Below are 24,136 nucleotides of genomic sequence, written 5' to 3'. Positions count from 1 at the left end.
TGAAATCTGTCCATGCGCTCTATCAAAGTACAACATCTAAGAGCACACAAGTACCATCAGATGTGACACATAAACCATCAGATGTGACACAAGATGATTCAACAAGGAAACAATCATTACAAAGGATCTTTTCTATGCCCTTGAGAACAACTGAGTGCCACGCTTTTGTGTCCCTTCTGTGGCACACAGCTGTAGCCAGAGCAGTTTGTTTTCCAGATGTCTTCCAGATGTGACAAATTTGCATGACTTCCTACCACCATTGACCCACCATGCAATGTCACAAGTCAATGTGATAGCTGCACCCAGAGCCAAAACCAGGGCTCCTTCCATTCCTCCTGATGGTGCAAGCTCAATACTTCTGAAATGTCCCGAGTTGGAAATGGTTGCTCATATAGAGTCATTTCGGCGCCATGTTGAAAACCCAGCCATCTTCTAGATTTTGTTGTTGTCATGTGCTTTCAAGTCAACTCTCATTTATGATCGTTCCATCATAAGGTTTTCTTCAGGGGAGGTTGGACATTGCCTTTCTCCAAGGATGAAGCAACTTCTATATGAGAACCTTGTAACTAGCTGGCAAATCATCACAAATAGCCAGAGTTGAGCATACAATGTAGAATCATAAGAGTTGGAAGAGACCCCAAGGACCATCCAGTCCAACCCCCTTCTGTCAAGCAGGAATATACAATCAAAACCCTCCCAAAAGATGGCCATCCAACCTCTGCTTCAAAACCTCCTGAGAAGGAGACTCCATCTCTCTCCGAAGCAGCATATTCCTCTGCCAGACTTCTCTGACCATCAGAAGATTCTTCCTAACATTCAGCTGGAACCATTTTCCCATGAATTTTGAATCCATGGCTCCATTGTGTCCTAGTTGGCCCCCTCTTCAATGGGATAGCTTAATGTTTCTCTTCCGTACTTCATCTCAACCAGGTGAGGCCAGTTTCCAAGGTTTAAGGGGCTGCACTGACCTTCTGGGAGGTCTTGCTGGCCAAACTCCTCAAAAACAGAGCATTCTTGTCCATAAACATCTCCCCTACCTTCCAGGTCCCTTGCTGTTGGAGAAAAGAGACCGAGGGGGCCTGTGACATTCCTATGATTGCCTCACGTGCCCCTTGGAGGATAATTGGAAGGAACCCTGGAAGAGTTGGACAGTTCAACGTTATATTTTTTGTCCAAGTGGTGATTGTTCTCATGAGATACTTCAGTGAAGATTTAGAATGTTGCTTAATGGTCGTCCTCTGTTTTCGGAGAACGCGAAAACAAAGGCTTCACATATGCCACTGGAACTGGCGCTCTGGATCTCCTCTCATACATTCCTTCTATCCCTCCATTTCTAGCAGGGTTTCCAATCTGGTCTTGGTACGATTGATGGATGGAGACCTCTCACAGTCTCATGGAAGGGATGAACTTGAAGCATAAGGACAACCTTCCTGTTCTCTTCAAGACTGAAATTTCACAGTAGCATTTCCCCCATTATCCCCACTGGTTCTACTGAGCTCTAGGGAGTCGCCCAGGTGCAACTTGATGGATAATCCAAGATGATAATCCACAGGAATGTGTAGCTGAGTCCCCTGTTGTGTCTTGGTCTGAACTTAGGTTTATGTGCAATGGTTCCTTGGAAGAATGGTAATAAGTAACTAGCTGTTTTAAGTTTGACTATTGTATTTTATGGATTTTTGTTAATGATTTTAGATGTGTTGCTGTTTTTATTGATTTGTTTGGCATTGAATTTTGTCAGTTGTTGTAAGCCACCCTGAGTCCTCTTGGGTGAGAAGAGCAGGGTATAAATGTTGTCAATAAATAAATAAATAGGTCAGGGATACTGAGAGGGTGGTCTTATTTAATATTTATTTAATACATTTATATCCCGCTCTTCTCACCCCGAAGGGTGATTAAATTTACACACAATATTATATTATTAGCATAGCACAATACTGGCAATAAATTACCATATTGTACTATATCTATATATTGTAATATTATGAATAATATTACATGTAATATATAATTAAGATTATTATATTGTATTATTAGTATTATATTGTATTACAAAATTAATTATTAATATTATATGCATATACAATGGGCCGGCTGAACGTTGGATACGCGAAAATATTGGATAAGAAGGAGGGATTAAGGCCTATTAAACGTCAAATTATGTTATGATTTTACAAATTAAGCACCAAAACATCATGTTTTACAACCAATCGACAGAAAAAGCGGTTCAATACACGGTAACGCTATGTAGTTATAACTGTATTTACAAATATAGCACCAAAGCATTGCAATGTGTTGAAAACATTGACTACAAAAACACTTGACTGCTAAAAAATTAACTAGAATAAAAAGATAAAATTGCATAAAATGAATTTACAATGAATAACATTGTCGGAAGTTAAATCCATAAAAAGTTCAGTCCTGTGAAGGCAGACTGCGTTGGAAAATACAGAACGTTGGATAAGTGAAGGTTGGATAAGCAAGACTCTACTGTATATGGTTTTCATGAAATATTCTGTATCCCCCATACATTTAGTTAACAGTAGAGTCTCACTTATCCAACACACGCTTATCCAACGTTCTGGATTATCCAATGCTTTTTTGTAGTCAATGTCTTCAATACATCGTGATATTTTGGTGCCAAGTTCGTAAATACAGTAATTCCTACATATCATTACTGTATATTGAACTACTTTTTCTGTCAAATTTGTGGTATAACATGATGTTTTGGTGCTTAATTTGTAAAAGCATAACCTAATTTGATGTTTTCCTTAATCCCTCCTTATTATCCAACATATTCGCTTATCCAATGTTCTTCTGGCCTATTTATATTGGATAAGTGAGACTCTACTGTATTACAGTTCATTCATGGAATCATAGAATAATAGAATTGGAAGATACCACATGGGTCTTCTAGTCTAACCCCCTTCTGCCATGCAGGAAAAGCACAATCAAAGCCCCCCTGACAGATGGTCATACAGCCTCTGCCTAAAAGGCTCCAAGGAGGTAGCTTCCACTATAATCTTGAGGCAGAGAGTTCCACTGCTGAACATCTCTTACAATCAGGAAGTTCTTCCTAGTGTTCATGTGTTCCTATCTCTTATAAGGGGTTGGTTTAACCTCCGGTTTGCCGATAAAACTCAAATCACTGTCTCGTGAATTTCTAGTCTAAAATAGTTTGCCACCAGCATGAAGTGGTCTAGATTGAGGGAAGCTATAGTCCCACTTTGTTCTGCTTTGGTCAGATTGCAGAAAAGATATTCCACTTGAACATTTGGAATGATTTACTGATGGGAAACATTTGGCAGAGGGATATGCTGCTGCCTGGGAGTCCAGTGGAGGCTTTTCAACAGAGGCTGGATGGCCACCTGTTGGGAGGGCTTTAGCAGGGTCTTCCAACCTGGCAGAACAGGGTGGACTGGATGGGCCTTGGAGTCTCTTCCAGCTTCATGACTCTACGTCTCCCCATGGCTGGTGCTGCTCTCTTTCGTTGCTTCGTTACTTTGTTACCTACGTGTGATGTGCTCCTGCCGTTGTGCCCGTCCGTGTCCTGGGTGTCCACGGGGGGTCACTCTACCCGAGGTGCTGGGTCTCCTCCCTTCCTTCCATCCTTCCATCCTTCCGCCTTGGGACCAGCCCCTCCCTGCGTGGGGAGCCGGGGGATTTTCCCTTTAATACCATTGAAAGGGTCCGAAATCCTGGGCTTTAGATTAACGTGTGCCAGTTAGATTAAGGCTAATCAGAGAGGCAGATGCAGCTCAGTGACAATCCTGGGCCTGATTACCATCCCCGGGGGCGCTTATGGTGTCCCTCCCAAGGGCAGCCAGATCCACTCCTCTCTCTCTCTCTCTCTTTCTCCCTCTCCGTCTCGCACGGCTTTCGGCTTCCATGCGCCCAGGGGGGTGAGGCCAGGTTGACCGTCTTCCTCGGACTGCCACTTCTTGCCGTGGCCTTGTGACATAGAATCACAGAGTTGGAAGAGACCTCAACGGCCAACTCTTACCATTCTGTAGTTTGCAAGATCCATCCAGTCCAACTCTCTTCTGCCATGCTGGAAGACCTGGTCAAAGCACTCGTGAAAAAGTTGTATGTTTTCCAGGCTGTCTGGCCATGTTCCAGAAGTATTCTCTCCTGACATTTCGCCCACATCTATGGCAGGCATCCTCAGAGGTTGTGAGGTATGGAGAAACTAAGCAAGGAAGGTTTATATATTATAATAATAATAATAATAATAATAATAATAATAATAATTATTATTATTATTATTATTATTATTTATTTATACCCCGCCACCATCTCCCCAACGGGGACTCGGGGCGGCTTACATAGGGCCATGCCCAGAACCATACCATATAACAAAATATAAAACAACACATCATAACACAATTTAACAATACAATAAATAATAACATACATTACAACCCAAAATTCAGAAAAAGCAATAAAAACCAGGGCGGGCCACATGAACACTAAGTTAAAACTCGGGTGAGAAAGGCATATGAATAAAACCACGGGGAACAGGGACATAAAATAGTGGAACAGTCTAAAGGATAGATATCAAGGGGAATAACCGAAGAAAGATATGACAGTTACTCTCCAAAGGTTTGATATATCTGTCGAAGTTCCTGGGTGGGGCGCCTGGTGAATTGGATGTTTGGATGGATGCTGTTGAGAAGGTCCAGGAACTTGCTGAGTTCTCCTTCCCCATGACTCCAAATGGTGAAGGTGTCATCAACATATCTGAACCATATAGTTGGCTTAGAAGCAGCACCAAAAAAGCCAACTACTGTGTTTCCCTGAAAATAAGAGAGCGTCTTATATTAGTTTTTGCACCCAAAGATGCGCTAGGTCTTATTTTCAGGGGATGTCTTACTTTTCCGTGAAGAAGAATTCGCATTTATTGTTGAACAAAAAATGAGCATTTATTATATACTGTACAGTAGTTGTCATCATAAACCAGCATAACCAGACAAACTGTGAATCCTATCAAGAATTTCTTGTTACTACCATTATGTACAACAATCTATGGTATGTATATTTACCAATCCTGCATTCTCTGGTGTTCTGTTCGTTGGGCATGCTTCCAAACAAAAACTTTGCTAGGTCTTACTTTCGGGGGAGGCCTTATATTTAGCAATTCAGCAAAACCTCTACTAGGTCTTATTTTCTGGGGATGTCTCTTATTTTAGGGGAAACGGGGTATATGGTTCAGATATGTTGATGACACCTTCACCATTTGGAGCCATGGGGAAGAAGAACTCAGCAAGTTCCTGGACCCCCACCCAGGAACTTCCACAGATATATAAACCTTCCTTGCTTAGTTTCTCCATTCTTCACAACCTCTGAGAATGCCTGCCATAGATGTGGGCGAAACGTTAGGAGAGAATACTTCTGGAACATGGCCAGACAGCCCAGAAAACATGCAACAACCCTATGATCCCGGCCATGAAAGCCTTCGACAACACACTCCTGAAATATGGCTATTCATCTGCTGTTTGAAAACCTCCAGAGAAAGCGGAGACTTCACTGGACTCCCAGGCAGCAGCGTATTCCATTGTCAAGCAGCTCTGGCCATCAGGAAGGTCTTCTTCATGTTGACATGGAATCTCTTTCCTTGCAAATTGGATCCATGGCTCCATTGCTCCATGGATCCCAGACTCCAAAACTTGCTTTCTCTTCAATGGGACATCCTTTCCAATATTTAAACATGGCTCTCATGTATTCTTTCTTCTCTTAGTCTTCCTCTCTCCAGGCTAAACATCCTGAGTTCCCTTCAGAGTTGCAATTTCATTGTTTGAATTGTAATAGTGGTCCTTTTTCATGGATGCAGTAAGCAGTTGACATAGAGGCTGGCTGAGATGTTTGTCATGACCGTTATTTTGCAGCTGTGGTTAGTTGAGGAATCATGGTTTGAAAGTCAAACACAAACCCAAGTGGCAAACTATGGTTAGCTTCATGTAGGAAGTGGCTAATTGAATCAGGGAAGGAAGGAAGGAAGGAAGGAAGGAAGGAAGGAAGGAAGGAAGGAAGGAAGGAAGGAAGGAAGGGAGGGAGGGAGGGAGGAAGGGAGGAGAGATAGGACGGAATACAAATAAAGTTTCATTATAACATATTATGGATGGAAGGAAGGAAGGAGAGATAGGACGGAATACAAATAAAGTTTCGTTATATTATATTATGGATGGATGGATGGAAGGAAGGAAGGAAGGAAGGAGAGATAGGGCGGAATACAAATAAAGTTTTATTATTATGTTATATTATTGAAGGAAGGAAGGACGGAAGGAAGGACGGAAGGAAGGAGTAAGTTGTGATCAGAGATGCATCTACACAATATGGATAGAGTCATGGGAGTTGTAATTTTACAATGTTAGCAGGTGAAAGAGTGATGGTCTGTCACCAAGCTATAACTCCCAGGACCCTGTAGCGTAGAGCCATGGCAATGGTGTCAAACTATTATTTCTACAGTATCGATACACTCCGAGTGGGATTCTCCTATAAAGATCTGTACCTTTTCTTCCTAACAGAGGAAAACGTTCTTTAAAAAAAATCTCAGTTTTGGAAGTGAGGACTGTTCATCTAAGTTTGGCATTGGGAGAAGGGGTTATATTTATTCTCACACCTGAAAGCTTCCTCTTTCCACCCTTTTTAAAAGCATCTTCTCTGTCCTGTTGCCTAGTTTAGCCCTGGAAAAATAAACATTTTCATGGAGCCACATTTTCACGGAGAAAGAAGTTTTCCAGCATCACCATTTAGGTGCAAACGGGTGCTGGCTTTTTTACCAGAGTGAAACCTTGCCTCTCTCTGCCTTGGATGGTTTTGTCCCTTCCTCTTTTCCAAGCCTGGGAGGTTTTCCTCTCCCTTCCTCCTCCTCCCTCTGTCCCCATTCAGGCCGATGCACCAAGATCACCCAAGAAAGAGCAAACAGGGCACAGTCTGTGGATGGGAGCGCCTTGGACAGAGCGAGCGGGTCAGAGCGCTAAGCCTTAAGCTTTCCTGTCTGCACAGCCGAGTGAGGCCAGGACAGCCGGGCCGGTCACATTCGGGCGCCTCCTGTTCTTTGCTGCCGTTGACCTTCAGACAGTGGGCGGGCAGTCCTGCCTGGAGAGTCCCCTCCTGAAATGGCCACCGCTTTATTTTTTAATACTAAGTTTTATTCAGAGGAACAGACAGTGCAAACAACTCGTAATTAAGAACCAGGGTGAGATAACAGGAAGTGAGAGGGATCTTATGTTATATATTATTAGCATTAGGTAAAGGTAAAGGTTTTCCCCTGACATTAAGTCTAGTTGTGTCCGACTCTGGGGGTTGGGGCTCATCTCCATTTCTAAGACAAAGAGCCGGCATTGTCCATAGACACCTCCAAGGTGTCTGGCATGGAGTGCCAGAGTGGTATCTGTTGGTCTACTCATGTTTGCATGTTTTCGAACTGCTAGGTTGTCAGAAGCTGGGGCTAACAGCGGGAACTCATCTGGTTCCCTGGATTCGAACCACTGGCCAGCAAGTTCAGAAGCTCTCTGTGTGTGTGTGTGTGTGTGTGTGTGTGTGTGTAAAAATAAAATGGGGCTGAGACAACCAGAAGTACAGGAGTGTCTCAAGCTAAACAGGCTTGAGACAAGCTAAATGGGTCAGCAGAAGCTTGGATAAGCAAATATCTTGGATAATAAGGAGGGATTAAGGAAAAGCCTATTAAACATCAAATTAGGATAAGATTTTACAAATTAAGCACCAAAACATCATGTTTTACAACAAATTTGACAGAAAAAGCAGTTCAATACGCAGTAATGTTATGTTGTAATTACTATATTTACGAATTTAGCACCAAAATATCACAATATATCGAAAACATTGACTACAAAAATGGCTTGGATAATCCAGAAACTTGGATAAGCGAGGCTTGGATAAGTGAGACTCTACTGTAAGAGAAATCTATCCCTCAAGAGGGAACTCCACTTCTATTTTTATTATAGTTTTTATTAAAGTTTCAAATAGAAAATACAGTGAAAGTGTGAGAACCATTTGTTTATAGGATAGAGGTGTGGAAAGATAGAGTAAGAGTAAGGAGTAAGTGTAACTAGTTAGAATAATAATAATAATAATAATAATAATAATAATAATAATAATAATAATAATAATAATTCAAAGACTCTGGCAGAAACCAGTACAGGTGGTCCCGGTGGTGCTGGGCACACTGGGTGCCGTGCCAAAAGATCTCAGCCGGCATTTGGAAACAGTAGACATTGACAAAAATCACCATCTGCCAACTGCAAAAGGCCACCCTGCTGGGATCTGCACACATCATCAGAAAATACATCACACAGTCCTAGACACTTGGGAAGTGTTCGACTTGTGGTTTTGCGAAACGAAATCCAGCATATCTATCTTGTTTGCTGTGCCATACAACGTTGTTGTGTTGATAATAATAATAATGAGTAAAAATAAAAAGTTAGTTGACTTCCGTTCTTCCTTTTGCCCTTTATGGGAACTCTGGATAAAAACCCATGTTCCTATCAGTCTCATTAAAAAAAAGATCACATATTATTTTCCTCTATTTTATTATCCTGTTGTCCTCATATCATTTATTTACCTCTTGAAAGGGAACTCCACTTCTGAAAGGGTTATTTTCAGGGGGGAAAGGGGTCTCTAATGAAGCCCCAGATATGTTGCTAACTCAGGCATGGGCCAACTTCGACCATCCTCCAGGCTTTTTGGACTTCAACTCCCACAATTCCTAACAGCCAGTGTGGGAGTTGAAGTCGGAAGCAGCTGGAATTGGGGTGGGGGGGCTAAATTGTCCCATGCCTGTGCTAACTGCATCCCCTGACCCCCTTTTCTCCCATTAAATCCAGTGCTTGAACATGACTGTGCCTGTTCAAAGGCAGACGTTGAGCATTTGTTTGTCCCTTTGCCTTCTAGAGAGAATAGGAACAAGCAAAGGATCTGAAGCATCCGTTTAAATAGTTGGCTTATTTATCCCAGAGGAAAAAAAAGACATAGAACAGAAGGTGCACCTCTTGTGTATTTGTGTGTGTGTGTCAGAGAGAGGGCAACGTCCGGAGCTTTTCTTTCCAGCACAAAAGTCAACGGCAAAGACAAACCCGGTGTTTGCTCAGGAGGCGTGAGTCATCTGCGGTCCCAAAGGCTCCAATAGAAGGGAAGCAAATACAATTGGGGACCTGGAGAGATCAGGTGTAATGAACACATACAAAACACAACACAGCAGGATTTTCCACTCACCTGATGGCATGGCTCATTTGCTTAAGACTATTGGGATCATAGAATCCTAAAGTTGGAGAAACCCCAAGGGGGACATCCAGTCTGACCCCCTTTTGCCAGGCAGGAATACACATCCAAAGCCCTCCCAATAGATGGCCAGCTGGTTAAAAGCCTCCAGAGAAGGAGACCCAATCTAGACAACAATGCATTCCATGTTTGAATTATTATTATTTGATACACAACAAGATGAGAACACAGCAAACATGATCACTCTGCTGGCTGTTGTATTGAACCACATGTCGGACACTTCCCAAGTGTCTAGGACTATGTGATGTATCAGCGAATTATGCAGGCAGATCCGGGTTGGGTGGCCTTTTGCAGCTGACATTATTGTTGTTGTTATTATTGTTACAGTATTATATTTATTTATACCCCACTTTATCCTCCCCAAAGAGGACTCAAAGCGGCTTGACATAAAAGCATCAGCATACAATTTCAAATTGTACAATACAATAGTTGAACAGCTCTTAACTGTCCGGAAGATCTTCCTAATGTTTAGGTGGAATCTCTCTTCCTACAATTTGAACCCATGGCTCCATTGGGTCCCAGCCTCCGGAGCAGTAGAAAAAAACGAGCTTCCCCCCTTCAATGAGACATCTTTCCAAACATCACTATGTGATAGAATATGAAAAATCTGTTCATATACAACTGTGTGGAAGGATCTTAAGACACCAAGATTCCTGTTCTCAAGCCATGTGTCACCTATCCTATATCACTACATTTCATTTGCATTGCTAAAGTGCTGAAATCAATTCTGTTTGTTCTGGCCAATTAGCTCTAACCTGTTAAGGTCATTTTGATCCTAGCTTCCTTTTGCCTATCTATTCTTTTACCTGAGATGTACTACCTGTATCCATCAAAGTAATGTCTCCAACGTGTTTTGTGTATTTTCTCTTCTGTTTCCTACCATAAGCTGATAGATTGATGGATGGATGGATGGATAAGTAGGTAGGTAGGTAGGTAGGTAGATAGATAGATAGATAGATTGATAGATAGATAGATAGATAGATAGCACCAGCAACGGTGCACTCTATTCTGCTATAGATAACAAATATCCCTGGACGGGATATTTAGCCTTTTAGCTTCTCCCAATGGTTCCAATTTAGGATTCCTAACAAAATCATTCAATATATTTTTTAAATGTTTGTAAACATTTGGAAATGTGTGTAACAATGTGTGTAACAATTCAGCTTCCTCGTGTTTTAACTTGTAAACAGCCCTGGGTTCTGTAGTAAGTGGGAAAGCAGAACATAAGCTTGCTGTTCAACATATACATCAAACCACTGGAAGAGGTCATCTGGAGTTTTTAACCAATTTAATCCATAGGACTGGACCTTTCTCACTGTCATCTATCTATGGCTGGATGCCATCTGCGGGGGGTGCTTTGTGCTCTTCCTGCCTGAGGAGAAGGGGGTTGGACTGGATGGCCCTTGGGTCTTGTACAATTCTAGAACTCTGTAGTTTGTTTATTATTACTCTTATTTGATTCTGTGATGTATCTGTTACATATCTCTCAATCACACCGGTCTGTCTTATTTACCTACCTATCTTATATCTATAGCCATCTGTCAGGGTTACTTTGATTCTTTGATATATCTATTTTGTGTGTGTGTGTATATATGTATGTGTGTGTGTGTGTGTGTGTGTGTGTGTGTGTGTATGTATATATATACACACACACGCACACATACATACATACATACATACATGCATGCATACTAGCTGTGCCCGGCCACGCATTGCTGTGGCGTATGGGAATCCTTTGTTGGATAGCAGTGAATAGCCTTGCAGCTTCAAACCCTGGCTGTTTTCTTCTTATGGGAATCCTTGTTTGGTGAGCTGGAATACAACAGAATAGGTTTGCTGCTTGGAAGGCTGGGTATTTGCATCCTAGGGGAATGGTTTTTTGGGCTGCTAGAATTGCAATGAATAGCCTCGCTGCTTCAAAGCCTGGCTGCTTGCTACCTAGGGGACTCTTCAGTTGGTCAGCTTCAATAGTACAGAGTAGTATCGCTGCTTCAAAGCCTAGCCACCTTTCTACCTAGGTTAATCCTTTGTTGGTCTGGCTAAATTACACTGAATAGCCTTGCAGCTTCAATGCCTGGCTGTGTTATACCTAGGCCAATCCGGGGTTTTTTGGGGGGTGGGGGGGGGGTGAGTGAAGGACATACCTTGGATGTGTTGGTGTATTGTGGCCAAATTTGGCGTGTTTTGGTTCAGTGGTTTTGTTGTTTACTCAGTCCTACAAACATACATTATATATCAGTTGCATTCTGTTTATCTATGGCCATCTATATATGGCTAGATGTAGGGTTGCTTTGACCATGCTTGGCAGAAGGGGGTTGGACTGGATGGCCCTGGGGGGTCTTTTGGATGATTCTATGACTGTTCCTTGTCCGAAGCCCATCCCGCTGACCCTTGTCTCCCTTCTCCTTCCGTAGGCCTGGTCCAGATCCCGGTCAGCATGTACCAGACGGTGGTGACCAGCCTGGCGCAGGGCAACGGCCCGGTGCAGGTGGCCATGGCGCCCGTCTCGGCCCGGATCACGGACAGCACGGTCACCGTGGATGGCCAGGCGGTGGAAGTGGTGACGCTGGAGCAGTGAGCGCTGCACCGATGAAGGAAGGAAGGAAGGAAGGAAGGAGGGAGCAGGTTGCAGCAACGGAGGCGGCGATGGATTCTTCCTTCTTCCATCCCTCCTTCTCTCTCTTTTTGCGGAAATCATTTCCTCTTCGCCTCTCGGGAGACGCAAACAGGTGGCATCTTGAGTCTCGCAGCTTCGGAATCAGCAGCAAAAGGAAAAGAAAAGGTTTCGATAACCACACAATGGTTGGGGCTTAAAACAGTGTGCAAAAGGATGGAAGGAGGCCACTTCTTGGTCCAGGAGGCCTCAGAAGCTCCATCCGGCCAAGCCAAGCTTTCCTCTCCCGCCTTGCATGGACCGCTCTCGATGAAAGCCCTGGCGAAGGGACAACACGTGGATTTTCCTTCCCTTCTGGGGACCATTGACTTTCCGTTGCCCCGCTCCTGCAGAGAGAGAGCCACCCACAGAACCCGGCCGGTCTGCCGTCTTCCTCGAGGCAAGAATTAGGTGTCATTTTAACGTGGACGTTTATTTTTTTTCCTTCTTTAAAAAAAGAGACCATTTGGGAATACATTTTCCTTTTTGGTTTTGCGTTTGAAAGCGTAAGAATCTCCTGGAGACCGTGATTTGTGGATCCTTCCGAGTCCCGTTGGATCAGATCCGGCTCCTCCGTTTCCTTCCTTTTTTATTCAAAGTCCGTGCTTGAAACCTGCCCGCAAACGCTTCTCTCTCTCCCTCCTCCACCGGAACCGATATTTGCTTGCCTTTTAAAGAACCTTTTCCCTTCGAGAAAGAAATACTGCAAAGCATGAGACGGAAAACTGCAGCGAAAGGGTACGACTGGCGTTTCCATGCGCCTCGATGGATCCGGGCGGCCGAAGCGTTGGCCGAGGGCTCTTCTGGATGACCTTCACGCCTCCTCTTCTTCTGGGACTCTTCCAGGCACTTCTCGGTTTGTGAAACTTCAGTTCCAGGCACTTCTTACTCCACAAAAAGAGGAATTCTCACCTCGTGTCCCCCGTTTTCCTTCTCCAAAGCTTTTTCTATCACACCTTTTTTCACAGACGAGCCCAAGCTTTCCTCTTCCTTCTCTGTTTCTATCCTCCTTTTCAAGTATTTAATTTCACTGTTGTTTCACTTCACACACAAAGACCATTTCCAGTATCTCCCTGCATCCATCCCAGCCTCCGAAGCTTGCTTTTCTTCCCCAAGAGTTGTGCATTTACTTGGCTTCCTTTTATAAACATTTCCCTCCCACGGACTTAGACTGAAGGAATGGGGTCCTCTCTTCCCACCCTCCCCAAGATTTTCAACTTACTTTCTTTCATTTTTAATTTTAAATATATATATATCTATTTTTCAAAAGGAATTGTTGTCGTGAAGATGTCAGGTGTGGCTTTCAAGTCAGTGTCCCCCCCCCCCCCCCCGTCCCCCCTTTTCTTTATTTTTTGGGCAAATGGAATAACGTTCGGATAGACTGAGGAATGATTCCCCCGCGACCCAAAGAGAAGTCACCCTTGTTCTACCAATGCCACCCCCCACCCCATCCTGTAGCAGCAGAGCATGGAAACCCCCCTCGTTCCCCCCGTATTCTGTCTTATTGCCTCATTCAATAAATTGTTACAGATGTGGCCGCAGCTTCCCGACTTATTCTTTCCGTTCTGTACCAAAAAACACAGAAATCCATCTTGTAGAGCAGGGGTCCTCAAACTTTTTAAGCCGAGGGCCGGTCCACAATCCTTCAGACTGTTGAGGGGCCGGATTATCATTTGAAAAAAAAAATACAAACAAATTCCGATGCACACTGCACATGTCTTATTTGTAGTGCAAAAACAAGAACAATGAAAAAACAATACAATATTTAAAAATAAAAACAATTTTAACCCAACATACATTTATCAGGATTTCAATGGGAAGTGTGCTCCTGCTTCTGGCCAATGAGATAGTCAAGTTAATTAGGATTGTTGTTGTTGTTGTTGTTGTTGATGTTGTGTGCCTTCAAGTCATTTCAGACTTTGGGCAAGCCTAAGTCTAAAATGTATTTATTTATTTACTGCATTTATTTACTACATTTGTATCACACCCTTCTCACCCCAAAGGGGACTCAGAGTGGCTTACAAATTATATGTACATACAATATATTATATTATTAGCATAGCACAATATTAGCATTATATATTACTATATTGAACTATACCACTATACTGTAATATTATTAGTAATATTATATGTAACATAGAATATATAATTAATATTATCATATGGTATTATTATTAGTGTTATATTGTATTACATTATAATATTATTATCAATATTATATGTATATACAATATATTATATTATAAAACTGAGGGCGGGGGCCAGGTAAATGACCTCGGAGGGCCGCATCCGGCCCCCGGGCCTTAGTTTGGGGACCCCTGTTGTAGAGTCTTGAAATCTTCATATGCAAGTGTGCAAACATTCAGTCCTTAAGGATTGTCAAGGTGCAAATGAAAATACAGGTATGACCCCAGGTAATGAAGTTAGGTATTACTTCTTCAGCAGAAAATACTACTATTATTATTATTATTACTATTATTTATTTATTTATTTATTTTATTACAATATTTATATCCCGCCCTTCTCACCCAACAGGGGACTCAGGGCGGCTTACAATAAAACGCATATATAAAAATTATACAGTGCAGTATAAATCAGTTAAAAAATTATTATTAGCTTACATCAGTATTCATAAAACACATTATAAAATACAGGTAGGCGTGTTCAGTTAAAAAAACTGGGTCTGTCGATTGAGTTCCAGTGTACATGATAATAACACTGCCAATTATTATTATTATTATTGTTGTTGTTGTTGTTGTTGTTGTTATTGACACAACATTGTACAACACAGCAAACAAGATAGATATGCTGGATTTCGTATCACAAAATCACAAGTCGAACACTTCCCCAGTGTCTAGGACTGTGTGATGTATTTTCGGATGATGCGCGCAGATCCCAGTTGGGTGGCCTTTTGCAGTTGGCAGATCGTGATTTTGTCAATGTCTATTGTTTCCAAATGCCGGCTGAGATCTTTTGGCACGGCACCCAGTGTGCCAATCACCACTGGGACCACCTGCACTGGTTTCTGCCAGAGTCTTTGAAGTTCAATCTTGAGGTCCTGATTACTATTATTATTATTATTGTTATTGACACAACATTGTGGGACACAGCAAACAAGATAGATATGCTGGATTTCTTATCACAAAATCACAAGTCGAACACTATTATTATTATTATTATTATTATTATTATAGACACAAAGACAGAGTATGACACAGCAAATGAGACACGTTGTTGTTGTTGTTGTTGTTCTGGAATGTTTACCCAGCATTATCCAGGTATCTAAGTGTGCAGACCTCCAGTCTTCAAAGAGTGACGAGATGTAGATACAAATACAGGTATGACCCCAGTTAATGAAGTTGGGCATACTTTTGTAGTAGTTGTTGTTATTATTATTATTATTATTATTATTATTATTATTATTATTATTATTTTATTGTATGACGCAGCAAACAAGATAGATATGCTGGATTTCGTATCACAAAATCACAAGTCGAACACTTCCCAAGTGTCTAGGACTGTGTGATGTATTTTTGGATGATGCGCACAGATCCCAGCAGGGTGGCCTTTTGCAGTTGGCAGATCGTAATTTTGTCAATGTCTGTCATTTCCAAATGCCGGCTGAGATCTTTTGGCACGGCACCCAATGTGCCCATCACCACTGGGACCACCTGCACTGGTTTCTGCCAGAGTCTTTGAAGTTCCATCTTGAGGTCCTGAGAGCGGCTGAGTTTTTCCTGTTGTTTTTGGTCAATGCGACTGTCACCTGGGATGGCAACATCAATGATCCAAACCTTTTTCTTTTCCACAACTGTGATGTCTGGTGTGTTGTGTTCCAGAACTTTGTCAGTCTGGATTTGGAAGTCCCGCAGTATCTTTGCGTGCTCATTATTATTTGCGTGCTTCTTCTTCTTCTTCTTCTTCTTCTTCTTCTTCTTATTATTATTATTATTATTATTATTATTATTATTATTATTGACACAAAGACAGAGTATGACACAGCAAATGAGACACATTATTTTTATTGTTGTTATTGTTATTGTTATTATTCTGGAATATATACCCAGCATTATCCAGGTATTTGAGCATGCAGACCTCCAGTCTTTAAAGAGTGTCGAGATGTAGATGCAAATACAGGTATGACCCTAGTTAATGAAGTTGGGCATACTTTTGTAGTAGATATTATTATTATTATTATTATTATTATTATTATTATTATTATTATTATTATGGAATATATATCCAGCATTATCCAGGTATTTGAGTGTGCAGATCTCCAGTCTTCAAAGAGTGTCGAGATGTAGATGAAAATACAGGTATAACCCCAGTTAATGAAGTTGGGTCTACTTCTTTAGGTGAAAACTTATCATTATTATTATCCCCATTAATGAAACTGGGCCTACTTCTTTAGTAGGTCACCTTGTTGTTGTTATAGCATATATACCCAGTATTATAATTGTATTTTTTACTTTGCTTAATGATGTGTTATTGTGTTGCTGTGTAGCATTTGTGTTGTTTTTATGATTGGAAACTGCCCTGAGTCCCATCCGGGAGATAGGGCGGTATATAAATAAAGTTTTATTATTATATAATTATTATTATCCAGGTATCGGAGTGTAGATGAAAATACAGGTATGACCCTAGTTAATGAAGTTGGGCATACTTCTTCACCATCATCATTGTGTATATACCCAGCGTTATCCAGGTTTAATCTTGGCTAATGAAGTTGAGCATACAGTAGAGTCTCACTTATCCAACACTCGCTTATCCAACGTTCTGGATTATCCAACGCATTTTTGTAGTCAATGTTTTCAATACATGGTGATATTTTGGTGCTAAATTCGTAAATACAGTAATTACTACATAGCATTACTGGGTATTGAACTACTTTTTCTGTCAAATTTGTTGTAAAACATGATGTTTTGGTGCTTAATTTGTAAAATCATTAACATAATTTGATGTTTAATAGGCTTTTCCTTAATCCCTCCTTATTATTCAACATATTTGCTTACCCAATATTCTGCCGGCCCGTTTATGTTGGCTAAGTGAGACTCTACTGTATATATATTTAAAAATCATCTATTTTATGAAAACCATTAAATATTAATATTGTACACACACCACACATAAAATGCTAATTAAAAACAATGTGAGTACAGTAAAATATAATTTTTAAATAAAATTGTCTATGTTATGAAAACCATTAAATATTAGCATTATACACATCCACACCAGACATCCATGTATGTGTGTGTGTGTGTGTTTATGTATGTGCATATATACTGTATATACTTGAGTATAAGCCTAGTTTTTCAGCCCTTTTTTAAGACTGAAAAAGCTCCCCTCGGCTTATACTTGGGTGAGGGTCCTGGTTGGCTTATATTTGGGTCAGCTTATAGGCGAAAATATATGGTACATTTATTATTTTTCTCTATTATTATTGGAATTATTACATTTATTATTTTTTCTCTATTATTGTTGTTACTATTACATTTATTTTACTCTATTATTATTATTATTATTACATTTATTATTTCACTCTGATCTTATTATTATTGCATTTATTATTTTGCTGTATTTATTATTACACGTATTATTTTCCTGTATTTATTATTATTACTATTATTTCATGTATTATTTTATGTATTATGTATTATTTTACTCTATTATTATTAAAAGGATACATAAGCACATTTACATTGAAGAAGATGAGAATAATGATTGGATCAGAGTTGGACAGTCTTATCTTAAATTTGTGTTTTATGTAAATATTCAAAAACATTTAACCTACGGATGCCTCAATTAATGTCATTTGATTGGTATCTATTTTTATTTCTGAAATTTACCACCCTCGGCTTATATTGGAGTCAATGTTTTCCCAGTTTTTTTGTGGTAAAATTAGGTGCCTCGGCTTATATTCGGGTCGGCTTATACTCGAGTATATACGGTAGATAAAATAGGTAGATCAGAATCTTTCATCCCTGTTGCACAAAAATCACAGACAATAACAACAAAGCTGCCGTCCTTTGTAAATGATTTTTATTGGCATGACATTTAAATATTTTGATTTTATTTATGTTCTGAAATATTTATCTGGCACCTATCTATATATATAAAAGAGTGATGGCATCACGGCAGCGGACAAAACAACAAAAGTAAACACCCCACAACCTCGAAAATTGACAGCACAACCCCTCATCCATGCCTCTAGGTTGATACAACAAAAAGAAAAGAAGAATAAAGTCCTAATTAGAGGGAGAAAAATAATTGTTTTTATCCAATTGCTGCCAGTTAGAAGGCAAAGCTCCGCTCACTTGGTCTCCTAGCAACCCACTCAGCCCAGGGGACCCTTTACCTTAACTACCACCAATTCCTCAGTACTTTATTTCCCATACCACCATACTTCGCCACAGCAACACGTGGCCGGGCACAGCTAGTCTATATATATAAAAGAGTGATGGCATCACGGCGACCCACAAAACAACAAAACTACAGGCCCCCCAACCTCGAAATTTGACAACACAACCCATCATCCACGCCTCTAGGTTGATACAACAAAAAGAAAAGAAAAATAATGTCCTAATTAGAGAGAGAGAGAAATCATTGCTTTTATCCAATTGCTGCCAGTTAGAAGGCTGAGCTCCTCCAACTTGGTCTCCTAGCAACCCAATAAAAAATAATAAAAAACACTAAAAAAATTAATACAATTAAATACTATAATAACAGAAAATAACTAAAAATAATACAAGAAAATAATAAGATATAATAAATAAAAAGATAACTTACAATAAAATTAATTTAAAAAATGCAAATAACGTCAAATAAAAATGACACAACAATTTTTAACCAATACCACCACCACTTTGCCACAGCAAACGCATGGCCGGGCACAGCTAGTGTGTGTGTGTGTGTGTGTGTGTGTGTGTGTGTGTGTGTATATATATATATATATATATATATATATATATATATATATATATATATATATATATACACACACACACACACACTAGCTGTGCCCGGCCACGCGTTGCTGTGGCGAAGTCTGGTGGTCTGGGAAATAAAGTATTGAGGAATTGATGGTAGTTAAGGTAAAGGGTAAAGGTGTGGAGTCCAGATAATCCAGTTAAAGCAGATAATATAAGATTATAAATGGGTTATATAGCTGTGTGGAAGGGCCTTGAGTCTACACTGCCATGTAACGCAGATCAGATAATCTGTATTTTATAGGCAGTGTGGAAGAGGCCTAAGTGAGGCCTAACTCTGCCTGTCCCCTGGGGTGATTCGGTTGCAAGGAGACCAAGTGGGCGGAGCTTAGCCTTCTAACTGGCAGCAATTAGATAAAAACAATTATTCCTCTCCCTCTAATTAGGACTTTATTTTTCTTTTCTTTTTGTTGTATCAATTTTCGAGGTTGTAGGGCCTGTAGTTTTGTTGTTTTGTGCGCTGCCCTGATGCCATCACTCTTTTATATATATAGATGTATTTAAAGAGAGAGGGGGAGAGGTGCCTTTAGGAGAGGATGTCCTCTCTTTCCCCCGCTTATTTTTATAAGTGCCGACAGACAGCCCTTGGCCCTAATCCGCTCCTCATCCAATGGCCAAAGAGCTTATTCTGAAAACACGACAACCGACAACTGCCGGTGGCCTAGATATTATTTGCTTTGCCAGAAGGGATTCGCTTGTATTAAGGCCTCTGGCTGTTCCCAGAGAGGATGCAAGGGACCCCCAGAGGCCATCTAGTCCAACCCCTTCTGCTTTTATGCAGGAAGGCACCAGCAAAGCCTTCCCAGCAGATGGCCGTCCGGCTTCTACTTCAAAAGGTGCACACACCAACACACAGTCTATATGCCACTAGAGTTGGAAGGGAGCACGCAAAGATACTGTGGGACTTCCGAATCCAGACTGACAAAGTTCTGGAACACAACACACCGGACATCACAGTTGTGGAAAAGAAACAGGTTTGGATCATTGATGTTGCCATCCCAGGTGACAGTCGCATTGACGAAAAACAACAGGAAAAACTCAGCCGCTATCAGGACCTCAAGATTGAATTTCAAAGACTCTGGCAGAAACCAGCGCAGGTGGTCCCGGTGGTGATGGGCACACTGGGTACCGTGCCAAAAGATCTCAGCCAGCATTTGGAAACAATAGACATTGACAAAATCACGATCTGCCAACTGCAAAAGGCCACCCTACTGGGATCTGCACGCATCATCCGAAAATACATCACACAGTCCTAGACACTTGGGAAGTGTTCAACTTGTGATTTTGTGAAACGAAATCCAGCATATCTATCTTGTTTGCTGTGCCATACAACGTCGTTGTGTTGATAATAATAATAATAATAATATAGTAATTAATAATAATAATAATAATATAGTAATAAATAATAATAATAATAATAATAATAATAATAATAATAATAATAATAATAATAATAATAATAATAATACATCACACAGTCCTAGACACTTGGGAAGTGTTCGACTTGTGATTTTGTGAAACGAAATCCAGCATATCTATCTTGTTTGCTGTGTCATACAACGTGTCAATAATAATAATAATAATAATAATAATAATAATAATAATAATATAGTAATAAATAATAATAATATAGTAATAAATAATAATAATAATAATAATAATAATAATAATAATAATAATAATACATCACAAAGTCCTAGACACTTGAAAAGTGTTCGACTTGTGATTTTGTGATACGAAATCCAGCATGTCTTATCTTGTTTGCTGTGTCATACAACGTGTCAATAATAATAATAATAATAATAATAATAATAATAATAATAATAATAATATAGTAATAAATAATAATAATATAGTAATAAATAATAATAATAATAATAATAATAATAATAATAATAATAATAATACATCACAAAGTCCTAGACACTTGAAAAGTGTTCGACTTGTGATTTTGTGATACGAAATCCAGCATGTCTTATCTTGTTTGCTGTGTCATACAACGTGTCAATAATAATAATAATAATAATAATAATAGTAATAAATAATAATAATAATACATCACACAGTCCTAGACACTTGGGAAGTGTTCGACTTTTGATTTTGTGATACGAAATCCAGCATGTCTTATCTTGTTTGCTGTGTCATACAACGTGTCAATAATAATAATAATAATAATAATAATAATAATAATAATAATAATATAGTAATAAATAATAATAATAATAATAATAATAATAATCCCCCTCGATGGATTGTCACCTTGCCGTGGTGAGGGGGCTTGCGTGTTCCGATGAACCTGTGGGCACTGGAGTGATGCACTCCCAGGAGTGGCCGCAGGGGAGGTTCCAGACCAAGCACAATCCGAAGACCCAAAGACCTCAACGGCGGAGCAGGCGGAGGATAACATGGTACATGTTACAACGGCTGTGAAGGCGGAAGAAGGCTGCAACAGACTGAGAAGCCACTGTCGTTGTGTTAACCACACCACTGCTGGAACCTCACTCTGTGAAGACTGTGTGTTGACCGGCCGTGCACCGACCTCCACACATTAAAAAAAATCACGCACAGGCGTCTTCCAACAAAAATAAAAACAAACCTACAAAAGTCCCATGGCGATCAGCGAGTGGCGACGGGGGCAGGACTGTGAAATCTGGAAGCCCCTAGTCACAGACTGGCACATGGGCGGTGGATATGGACTCAGTCGTTCTACCTCAAGGACCGAGGCAGTTGAGTAGTCCGGCAGCTGTATCCATGACTGAGCAGCCCTTTTTAGGATCCGCTCTGCTCACCCCACACGGGGAAGGGGCTAGAAAAGGTGCCCTAAACATAGTCTGCCTCTCCTACCCTGACTGGACTGCCGCGTCCAGAGGGGTCACCACTCTGCGGCCAAAAAAGAAAAATGAACTTTGGAACATGGAACGTACGGACATTGTTAGATAACACTGACAGCGAGCGCCCCGAACGCAGGACTGCTCTCATTGCAAGAGAGCTGGGACGCTTCAAGATCGACATAGCAGCCCTTCAGGAGACCCGGAGAGCAGGAGAGGGGCAGCTGAAGGAAGAAAAGGGAGGCTACACCTTTTTCTGGAAGGGACTACCTGAAGAAGAGCGAAGAAGAATACACGGAGTTGGCTTTGCTATCAGAAACGACCTGGTGAAGCACCTGACTGAAGCACCCACTGGCATCAACGAACGACTTTCAACCCTCCGAATTAACCTTGCCAAAAACCAACAGGCAACCATCATATGCGCCTATGCACCAACTCTAGATGCTGACGAAGACATCAAGGAAAAATTTTACTGTCAGCTGGATACCATCCTATCGGAGATACCTAAGGAGGACAAAATCATCCTCCTGGGGGACTTTAACGCAAGAGTCGGAAGGGACTCTGACCTGTGGCCAGGGATCATAGGAAAAGACGGGGTCGGAAACAGCAACTCGAATGGCATCTTGCTTCTCACCAAATGCGGAGAGCACAACCTTGTCATCACCAACACGCTCTTCCGCCAGAAAAACAAGCTCAAGACATCATGGAAGCACCCTCGGTCAAAGCATTGGCACCTCCTGGACTATGTTATCACACGTGCCAGAGACCGCCGCGATGTGCTTCTCACAAGAGCCATGACAGGTACTGATGACTGCTGGACAGACCACAGGCTAATCCGATCCACGATGGCTATCAAGATCGTCCCCAAACGCAGACTCCAAGGAAGAAAAACAAGGCGAAAAATGAACACCCAAGCCCTTCAGGTGCCCTCCAAACGAGCCCTTCTCCAAACAACACTCAAAGATCATCTACCCACAGAACACCCCGAAAATGTTGAGGAACATTGGAACAAACTGAAGACCTCCATCATCACAGCCTGCGAAGAAAGCATTGGATACCTAACTAAGAAACATCAAGACTGGTTTGATGATAACGACAAAGAGATCCAACAGCTGATTGATAACAAAAGGAAAGCCTTCCAAACATGGCAGAGAGACACCAACTGTGCTGCCAAGAAAAAGATCTATGCCAGTGCAAAAGCCGAGGTCCAAAGAAGGACCAGAGAACTCAAGAACATCTGGTGGACAAAGAAGGCTGAAGAAATCCAACACCTTGCAGATACCCATGACGCTCAGGGATTTTTCAAAGCCACAAAGATCATTTATGGACCAAGAAACCATGGCATACAGCCCCTACGCTCATCAGATGGAACCAAAATTCTGAAGGACAAAACATCAATTGCACTACGTTGGAAAGAGCACTACCAGAACCTGCTGAATCGCAGCTCCAATGTGGCCGAAGAGACCCTCTCACAAATCCCGCAACAACAAACCAGGGATGAGCTTGCAGCACTGCCTAGTTTGGAAGAAGTCAGCAATGCCATCAGCCAACAAAAAAACAACAAAGCTAGCGGACCTGATGGGATTCCCGCTGAAATCTTCAAAGAGGGTGGACCTGAGCTGATGCAACAACTCCACCAGCTTATTGAAAAGGTGTGGATGACCGAGAAAATCCCAGCAGACTTCAAGGATGCCACCATCATCACCCTTTTCAAGAAAGGGGACAGAACAGACTGCGGGAACTATCGTGGTATCTCCCTTCTAACCTCCGCCGGGAAAATCCTCGCAAGAATCCTTGCAAACCGCCTTCTCCCTGTCTCAGAAGACACCCTCCCAGAATCCCAGAATGGCTTCCGCCCCTCCAGAGGAACAGTGGACATGATCTTCACTGCTCGACAGCTCCAAGAAAAATGCAGGGAACAAAACCAACCTCTGTACATGGCATTCATTGACCTTGCAAAGGCATTCGACACAGTGAATCGCAGCGCTCTCTGGACCATCCTCCAAAAAATCGGGTGCCCTGACAAATTTGTGAACATCCTGCGGCTCCTCCATGATGACATGATGGCAACAGTCTTGGACAGCAACGGCTCCCAAAGTGACCCATTTAAGGTTGAATCAGGTGTCAAGCAGGGATGTGTTATTGCCCCCACCTTATTTTCCATCTTCATCGCTATGATACTTCACCTTGTTGATGGGAAGCTTCCCACCGGAGTGGAAATCATCTATCGGACAGATGGCAAGCTATTTAACCTCAGCAGACTGAGAGCCAAAACCAAGGTCACCACAACATCTGTTATAGAACTCCAATATGCTGATGACAACGTAGTCTGTGCGCGTTCAGAAGAAGACCTACAAGCCACTCTAAAC

The 24,136-nt window shown here is 41.3% G+C and overlaps 1 protein-coding gene across 6 annotated transcripts in view; it reads left to right on the top strand.

Moving 5' to 3' along the window:
* The window catches only part of nrf1 (nuclear respiratory factor 1), a 74,843-nt gene extending 61,358 nt beyond the window's left edge, over positions 1 to 13,485 (top strand). For all 6 annotated transcript variants that reach the window (XM_062983364.1, XM_062983363.1, XM_062983367.1 and 3 more), the window contains exon 11: positions 11,712 to 13,485. In XM_062983364.1, coding sequence (XP_062839434.1) covers positions 11,712 to 11,875 — 164 coding nt within the window. In that variant the 3' untranslated portion in view covers positions 11,876 to 13,485. The remainder of the gene's footprint in view (positions 1 to 11,711) is intronic.
* The last annotated feature ends 10,651 nt before the right edge of the window (positions 13,486 to 24,136 follow it).

This window comes from Anolis carolinensis, chromosome 5 (genome assembly GCF_035594765.1).
Source record: "Anolis carolinensis isolate JA03-04 chromosome 5, rAnoCar3.1.pri, whole genome shotgun sequence".
In the NCBI taxonomy this organism is placed as follows: domain Eukaryota; kingdom Metazoa; phylum Chordata; class Lepidosauria; order Squamata; family Dactyloidae; genus Anolis; species Anolis carolinensis.
This window is presented reverse-complemented; position numbering and strand designations above follow the sequence as displayed.